This window comes from Vicia villosa, unplaced genomic scaffold (genome assembly GCF_029867415.1).
Source record: "Vicia villosa cultivar HV-30 ecotype Madison, WI unplaced genomic scaffold, Vvil1.0 ctg.001850F_1_1, whole genome shotgun sequence".
NCBI classification, from domain to species: domain Eukaryota; kingdom Viridiplantae; phylum Streptophyta; class Magnoliopsida; order Fabales; family Fabaceae; genus Vicia; species Vicia villosa.
The window spans coordinates 86739-95817 of NW_026705751.1; the positions used below are offsets into that span (position 1 = coordinate 86739).

Consider the following 9079-nt stretch of genomic DNA (forward strand, 5'->3'; position numbering starts at 1 on the left):
TCAATTAGGGTTTCAAGCATTTCTCAAAAGTAGACCAACTTATACCAAGCATATCTCTCTCATTTTTTATCGTATGGAAGTGTTCTAGGACTTTTTGGAAAGCCCTAGATGTCCTCTATAAGCCCCTTTAGAACATTTTTTCCATTTGGATATTTTATCTTGATGATATTGCTCCTGATAAAAAACAGCTTTTTGTGATCTTCAAAAAGGACCTGTAATGTTTCGGCTTATATATCTTATGTGGGAGCATTTCTTGACCTTGGGCCCAACATCAAAGTTGTAGGGCATGAAACTTCCTCGAGAATAAGCTTTTGTTGGAGAATTTCTGATAAAGCATGTGGAAGATATGACCAGTCAAAGTTTAGTTGACTTTTGGTTCAAAACCCTAATTTAGAAACTTGGACTTTTGAGGATTTCTGCGCTTTCCTTGATGAATCATGATCAACCATTGATCAAATGATGAATCTAACATTAAAATGTTGATGCTGACCAAAAAAATCAGGAGTTTTGATTGTATTTTGACCACAGTTGACTTTAAGGTTAAACTAGTCGACTGTTGACCATTTGGGCTGTTGATTGAGCAATCTTAGGAATCAGAGTTTGAAACTTGAGGTGAGGATCCTTTGAATCATATGAGAGGCCATGGAGTCCATTTGAGGCATCAGAAGCTGATTTTACTTTAAAAAGATCAGAACCCTAGTTGGAGAATTGTTGTTTAGGAGAGAGACTGCATGCTTCCTTCTTGTATATCTTTGAGCATTTAAAAGTCAGATGGACTGAAATATAAGTAAATATGATGGGAAAATTTTGGGGTATGACATTAACGAACTAGGAAAATATTTTATCCTCAAGTTTTCACTATTTGTTAAATCCCCTGCCTCAGTTAAATACTTGGTTATGTGTTCGACAGTCGATTCACTAGTATCCCCTGAAAATTTTGTAAACTTGGGGATCTTACAACCCCTTGGTAATTCAGTTTGTAAAATAAAATCTACCAAAGGAGAAGTATAATTTGGGCATCGAAGCCCTGTGTTCATGCCGTTCTGGGCCATAATTCTTTCGATCATGGTAGTTAAGTTATTTTCCACTACCATGTTATCTTGTCTAACCCTATGGATCATTTCGTCTGCATTTTAATCCCTGTTAACCATGACTACCCTCCTAGGCTGTTCTTCAGGGCTTGGTGTTGAAACTCTTGTCGTTCTACCCTGCCCTCATGTCTCTTTCGACAACATTCTGTCTGGGTGGTTGAACTTGGTTAGTAGTTGGTTCTTATTGGGTTCCTACATGGTTCCGTCTACGTTGTCCTGTCGGTTGGGGAGCCCCCAAAAAATCTGTTATACGCGCCATCTGTGCTGATAATTGTTTATAAGATTGGGTATTTTCCTGATTAGTCCTATTAACATTTTGGATTAAATAAGAGAATATGGTGTTCATTTCTCTAGCAAGAACTCCAACCATATCATGGTTGCTTGCATCCATTTGTTGCCTAAACGCTGCCTGATTATTAGTTGTCAGTGTAGGCATTTGGTTCAACGGACCTTGGTTTTGGGCACTTCGACCCACAGAGCCAGCGTTTTGGATTGGCGAAAAAGTGGCCATACTAGGTTGTTTATATGTGGATGTGCCATTATGTAATCCTGTCATATAAGAGGATGACATTCCATATGGTTGTTCCCTCCAAGGCCTAAAACTTTTAAAACCTGGTGGCCTAGGGGTCGACGATTGTGCCTCAATTCCAAGATATGCTGAAAAAGGGCCAACATGAGTACTCGATGGAATGTATGTTGTACTCACGAAAGGAGGCACTGTGGTTGAATTAATTATGGTAAAGTCCCTGTGGACATTGGTATAGAAGTATTTTATAGCCATGGATCCCGTGGATGTGGGCATGGCCTAAGAACTATTAATGGCCATAGATCCTATAGATGTAGGCATGGCCTGAGATCCAGACATAGAAGTCGAAACACCGGTCGAACTTGCAACAACCGTGCCTGATCCTTGTGGAGGATTTTGTCCTCCTTGGTCACTGGCAATATTAGCCACTTTTCTATTATATTTTCGTTTAGGAATTGGTTGTAAACTGCTCGTAGATTTACCGCTCCTATGGTTCATACAAGGTCTTGGTTTATCCTAAACCTAACAGACACAAGCAAATACAAACGAAACTTATGAACCTTTACACGTTTCGACAGCGTCCCACCATGTGTGCTAATTTGTTTACAGTGATTTCTGGTAAACAACCGCTAGTCTTCCAAATTATTAAATATATGTTTGGTAACTTGCAGGATCGACTAGATTGATCCTAAGGACATGTGTCTAAAATTTTATGATTGTTATGACTAAATTCATAGTTTGAAGGAATACTTCAAATGTGTAACAGATTTAAAGGCAATACAAATTATAAAGACAGAATCTGAATAAAACACTTAAAAGACTTAAAAGACTTCGATTTTTATGATAAAGGACAAGACTCGAAAGAAAAGAACAACGTATGTAAATGACTTGAATTTATAAAATTTAGACTGAATTTAAAAATACAAATGGTGTTACGCGTACATTCTCAATGAAAACTCTTTCTCTTTCGCTTGGTACTTGATTGATTTTTTAAGTGATTTGTACAAAATGAACACCCCTGAATCCTACCACTAAGATCCTTATTTATACTAATTCGACCCTAACGGTCTTATACTAATAGAACGCCACGTTGTCTCTTTGCATGCATTTCGATTGTCTAATGCTTCCACGTGTCTTCAGCTAACAGATACGTATCCATACACCATTGGGATTGTCTAGAACGAACTATCAACCATTGGCCAACATGAAGCATGGAGGTGTTGTTGTTGTGTAGTCTCACATCGTTAAAATAAAACTAAAAATAGTGTTTATATATCAATAAAACATTTGGTCTTATGAATTGAAAGTAATGTGAGAGTAGCTGGACAGTTAGGCAGCTAATGAAATATAAATGGGCTTAAGCCCAAAAATAATATTTTGATAATTTAAAAAAAAATAGAAAGCGTAAAAAAAATAATAATAAAAAATTAATACAAAAAAGTTAAAAATTATATATAAAATTAAAGAATTCCACGTGGTTTTACAAAAATTAATCAAAAATAAAATAAAAAATCAGTTGGATTGCTTAGAATCTGGACTGTAATAGTGCATTCAAATCCTAAAATGTATTTTAAGTCTCTAAATATGTTGGACCTACTACTCGGTTGTCATGAGAAAGAAATTACACTCCTTTGTGGTTTGTCTTAATGACAACCAAAACCTCATAACGCACAATCATGCAAAATAAAATATTGTTTAATATAAAGATGATTTTGCAAAATTGATATGATTTCGACAAATAAATATAGTCCAAAACCGTGTAAGATCGATAAATTACCTTATCTCAAATGATTGATGCAACTTTCTTAAAAATGATCAGTATTGTAACCTACAATTGTCTGGTATTTTTTGCCTTTGAGAAAAAATAACTTTGTAGTTCAATTACTTGTATTGAGCCTCACTTGAATAAAGTCTTAATTTCTTCATAGTTATGCGATTTAATGCAATTCTCATAACAAGTCTAACTAGGTGGGTGAAGATGGATTTAAAGAGACTGAAATTGGGACATTTGAAGTGCATTAGTAGTGACAAGAAATTATGACTAAGAAATTGGGACATTTGAAGTGGGTCAGAGAAGCAAGCAGTCTAAGGAACTGTCTAAAACTAATTCAGAACTTAAAAACAGTTTTTGAACCAGGACCTCCTTTTTAACTGATTAAAACAAGCCATAACCAAGATCCAGTTTTAAAAAGTAACTTAGTAACAAAGCTGTCCAGTTCATGAATTAAAACCACATGACCCTCAAACAGAGAACCAACACAGTTTGCAAGAACTGTTTTCCAGTTCAGTTTTTTGCCCAAAAAAACCATGGCCATGCCTTTGGGAAAGTGTAACAATCAATCAGAAATGAAAACTTCTGAAGTTGTACTCTAGGCTTGGCACTTCTCATTAACATACTGGAGCCCAGGTCTTAAACTCTCTTAATTGGTATAGATCGAGTTTAACATTCCTAGTTGAAACAATATGAGATGAATTTATATGAGATGAAACAATATCTGTTGTCAATAACCAAAACTTAATAGACTTATTTAACAAAGTTGTACTTTAAAGAGAATCACGCAAGAATAACAGGGTATTAAGTTCATAACAACCGCAAGTTTCAGGATATTAAGTCCTGCTACTCTTATTCGAGTATTTTTATTACACTATATAACCAGCACTCCAACTCCTCTATGAAGTTGACCCAGAAAGAGCTCCAGCAGATGTCAGTAGGGGTACCAGCTTACCCTGGCTGTGCAAGTTGGTTGTTGCTGCATAGAAGCAGAAGGAACAAGAAAACAATTAAATAATTTATATGGAAATGAAACCCAATGATGAAGAAAGTCGTGTATAGGTATTAAAAGATATATCTAAGTCTTACTGTCACAGCCGCCAATGTGGTTTCCGCCAATAAAAACATTTGGCACAGTCCTCTGACCAGTCCACTGAGCTAATGCTGCTTGAATCTCACTTCCATCAGCTGCACAATGTCCAACCACTTCAGTTAATCCACTTAGTTTTCACAGACAAAACACACAGAGAAATCATGAAAGAATAAACAAAAGCCATAAAATATAAGAGGCTAGAACCATATTATTAACACAAGGAAATCCAATTTCTAGTGAAGTTTGCACATTTTATGCATAGACTCGCATGTTACTAAGTGAAAACCATATCTTTTCTGGTTATTTAAAAACAACTACGGAACTAATAAAAAGATTATGTGAAACTCAATCTCTGATCCAGCAGAGATTACTAATGCTCTATATTTCCCAGGTTCATTCCACGTACTCATAGGAATCAATACCTCACTCTTACCTTCTTCCCGTAAATGAGAATGGTTCATATACAGTTTACTGAAAACTCATTGCTGCTAAATAGAACACTATATAGAATCCAGCAGTTTAGTGAAAACAAACCTGAATTCTATATTGAAAGGAGGACTAGACAATGCTAAAAATACACTTACCAGTAACAAAACACACACAACTAAGTCATGCAAGTAAAATAATTAGGTATCAAAAGCAGAATAAAAAGGCAATAAAGTGTGTAAAAAAAATATAACAAAATACAAAGCCATCAAGTAGTACATTAGTAGTAGTCAAAAAAGGAATAACACAATTACACCAATACCAAATGATTCTTGATCCCTAAACAACAATATATGATATTTGAAGCAGAACACAATGCCCTTATTTGCAGTTATCTTGCAAGGAGAAAACAGTAATTGGTGCAACCTAATGTTAACAAAATATTGAAAACAAAGCTGGCCAGTTTGACTAGTAAAATGGGTGTATTTTATTATTTCATCTCGTGACCACTTTCATTGACCTAAGTGAAGCCAACTAAACATCGAACGATAGTTACAAGTAAACTTAAAACCAAAAGAAAAAAGTGTTTGACAATTTCACATTCCCAAACTCTAACAAAAGGTGGGGACAAATGTTCGACATTTCATTACAAAAAGGGTATAAAAAAATGAATCAGTCATAACCACAAGTGTGTGTCTGAGTGAAAATTGATTTTTTTATAAAACTGACTTCGATTAAAAGTCAAATGAATATAATTTAGCATATGTATAAACAATTGAACTATATCCATCATAAAGAAATAGCTTAGGTAAACTTCTACACAAGCACTTATCTTAATAAACAGCAAATAAGTTGTTTATTTCCAAACAAGCCCTAAATATGAAACTAAATAAACAATTATAATTGAGAATGATCCAACATGTCAAAATCAATTATATAATTCAAAAATCAAAAACCCTAAATATAATAAAAGAATTCGCCAAAAGGAACAAATAGAGAACGCACATTCAGTTTCGAGTTCAATGGCTTTGAAATTGACACCCAAGTTAGCGAAGAGCTTCTTGATTTGAACACAGAAAGGGCAATAGGTTTTGCTGAAAAAAACGAAATCGATCGATAAATCAATCAGCGTTGTTGTTACGAACAATGGATCGACAGAAGAAAAATTGAATGCGGAAATGAAATTGACCTGAAAACGACGACGGGATTGGAAGCTACGATCTCCTTAGCCTTCGCTAGTGCCATTTTGGTATGCTATCGAATTTGTTTCTTCGCAGATTTTTCTTTTTGCAATCGAAAACTCTTCAATCACACGCTGCTTCACGATGTGCGGTGAAAGGGTTTATATACTCTGTCTGAGTAAGTTTAGGGATGGCAACGAGTCAGGGTTGGATGCGGGTTTTGTATTACCCAAACCCGTATTTGAAGTAGGCACCTGAACTTAAATCCAAACCCAAAAAATGTTTGGGTGGTAAAATAACACTCACGTCCACACCTGTTGGGTTCGAATTTTTTCACCCAAATCCGAACCCACAGCAAAATACATTTTTCCTACAATTTTTCACAATATATATATATATATATATATATATATATATATATATATATATATATATATATATATATATATATATATATATATATATATATATATATAAGCTGGTGTGATTTCGGGTGCGGGTTTCACACTACCCAAATCTGCACCCAAAATATCGGGTGGCACCCGAACCCAAATCCAGTCAACTCGGGTTTTCACCCGTTAACTCGGGTTCGCTGCGGGGCCTCACGGGTTTGGGTTTGCTTGTCATCCCTACATATCAACCACGTGATAGTATAATATGGTACCCAGAATTAGGGGCGTTCAAAACTAAACCAATCCAATAAAAAATTGTAAATCAAACCAAATCGAAACCGCAAAAAATCGCATTTGGTTCGGATTTGTTTGGGTCATCTTTTAACAAAATCGCACGGTTCAGTTCGGTTTGCAGCTTGTATTTTGTAAACCGAACCAAATCGAATCAAACCGCATTATGTTACAACCTAACTTTTATTTAACTCACATCCAACCCAAACTTAAACCAATTATACCTTAAACCTTATGATTACGAACAAATTTTTCATCCTTACACATATGATTTCAGTCTCGATCTTCTCAAATCTCTAATAGCATTATCGCGCCTTCTTTGCCAAATACATCTTCCCTCTTCTTCTCTAATCTCTACTCTCTTATATTCTTTCTTTTTAACCTTCTCATTTTTATGCAAATCTCTCCTATTTCAATTTTGTTTTTATCGCACATCTTCTTCTCTAATCTCTCAACTCTTTTGTTTTTTTTTTATCTTCATCTCTCGCCTCTTCTATTTTGTTGTTTCATTATAATAATTTTTATATTATTTTCTGTTATTATTTTATATTTATTATTCCACTTTTGTCTAATTTACTTCTTCCTTATTAAATGGAAAGTTGTTGTCAAAATATGACGGGTTTTGTTGTTATTTGATAGTGTATGAATGTCTAAATACAAAGTTATGTTGTCATCTATATATGTATGTATGACTCGATAAAATATTTGTAAAAAACCAAATCAAACCAAACCGCATTGGTTTGGTTTCGTTTTGTTCGGTTTTTTCTAAAAGTCAACCAAACCAAACCGCATGATTTTTTCTCTTGCGGTTTGGATAATTTTTTTTGTAACACCCCAAGTTCTACCCGAAATTATAATGCAGAAACCTGAGTATTATAAAAACTATCAACAAGCATTTGGGATATCACATTTACTTCATACAAACAACACATAATCAGATACGCAGCAATTCAATCTCAGAGGATCACAACGACTTATATCAACTCTAAGGACAAACCAACTTTTACTTAATATGCAGCGGAATCATAACATTCGACTTTATAAACAAATCATCTTTATTCAATCGGAAACAACTTTAAAACATCATAGTACTTCTCATTATTCAACTTAGAACTCAACAACTTATATATTAACTACATGAAACAACAAAATAAACATCCCCCGAGTGCTACGTATCAGAGCGACACACCAACTGGACTCGATGAAGCTACAAACTTCCACAGTTATACTTGAGTACCTGCCCATTTCCCATGGTAGGGGAAACATCAGCAAAGGGGTGAGATATCTTACCATATAAAGGAATACATGATAAATAATATAGGAGATATAGATCATACATAATTTCACGACTTCTCATCACATAACATCTCACAATAATTTTCATCGCAAAACAACTTATCAATATAATACAACTTTCAAAACGACAACAATGTCATTAATTAATTAGGACAACATATTCAAATTCACAATTATAGTATCATCACGTCACAACAAACATCTCATCATCACGTCACAACAAACATCTCATCATCGCGTCACAACAAACATCTCATCATCTCAACGATCCAAACACAATTATACTGCAATTCAAATGCGACTCAAATGTGACTCAAACTTATGAAAATGCATGTGATACCATTTAGAGTATAACTCTCATCGTCTCAAAAATAGCCACTTGAGCACATCGTCGCTTTTGCCATTAAGGCCTCGTCGCTTTTATGCAATGGATGTGACTCATTGAATGTGACATCCACACAAAACAACATACATCACAACATCGACTAAACATCATTACTTTTATAGTAATTTATCACTTCACAATCACATCGCTATATTGTATCATCATACAACAATGTTTCACTTCACAACAACAAATTCCATATACTAGCAACAACGACAACAATTTCATCATACTAATAACAGCATCCACTAATTCATCATGTTAACAACAAACATCAATAATTTGTCTTATTAACAACAACATCAACAATTCATCTAATTAACAACAACATCAACACATTTATCATATTCCGCAATAACAACAACAAATTCATCATATTAACAATAACATCACATTACACGAATCAAGTAACATCATAACACGGTATATTCAACTTCCTAATGAAAACATATTTATTGTTAATTTATCACAAGGCATCATTACCGTCTCACACATATCGAAAATGTACGAATAATTGTATATAGCATACAACATCATTATCAACTTACACGTATCAAACACTTACAAAAGTATAAGTCCTATTAAATAATTCTTCTAATGTCCCTTAATCCATGTCTTTACGGTATA

At 34.4% G+C, this 9079-nt stretch overlaps 1 protein-coding gene across 1 annotated transcript; it reads right to left on the reverse strand.

Moving 5' to 3' along the window:
* Positions 1-4070: 4070 nt before the first annotated feature.
* LOC131636897 (glutaredoxin-C2-like) lies at positions 4071-6273 on the reverse strand. Its single transcript, XM_058907489.1, has 4 exons — positions 6097-6273; positions 5913-6001; positions 4478-4576; positions 4071-4367 (listed from the first exon to the last, which is right to left on the reverse strand). The coding sequence occupies exons 1-4, from the start codon at positions 6150-6152 to the stop codon at positions 4288-4290; spliced, it is 324 nt and encodes a 107-aa protein (XP_058763472.1). The 5' UTR covers positions 6153-6273; the 3' UTR covers positions 4071-4287.
* Positions 6274-9079: the final 2806 nt, after the last annotated feature.

Coding starts and splice junctions, on each gene's coding strand:
- LOC131636897 (XM_058907489.1), bottom strand. CDS start 6,152: ATGGCACTAGCGAAGGCTAAGGAGATCGTAGCTTCCAATCCCGTCGTC. Junction 6,002..6,096: donor AATCCCGTCGTCGTTTTCAG/GTCAATTTCATT, acceptor CGTTTTTTTCAG/CAAAACCTATTGCCCTTTCT. Junction 4,368..4,477: donor CCACATTGGCGGCTGTGACA/GTAAGACTTAGA, acceptor GCTTCTATGCAG/CAACAACCAACTTGCACAGC.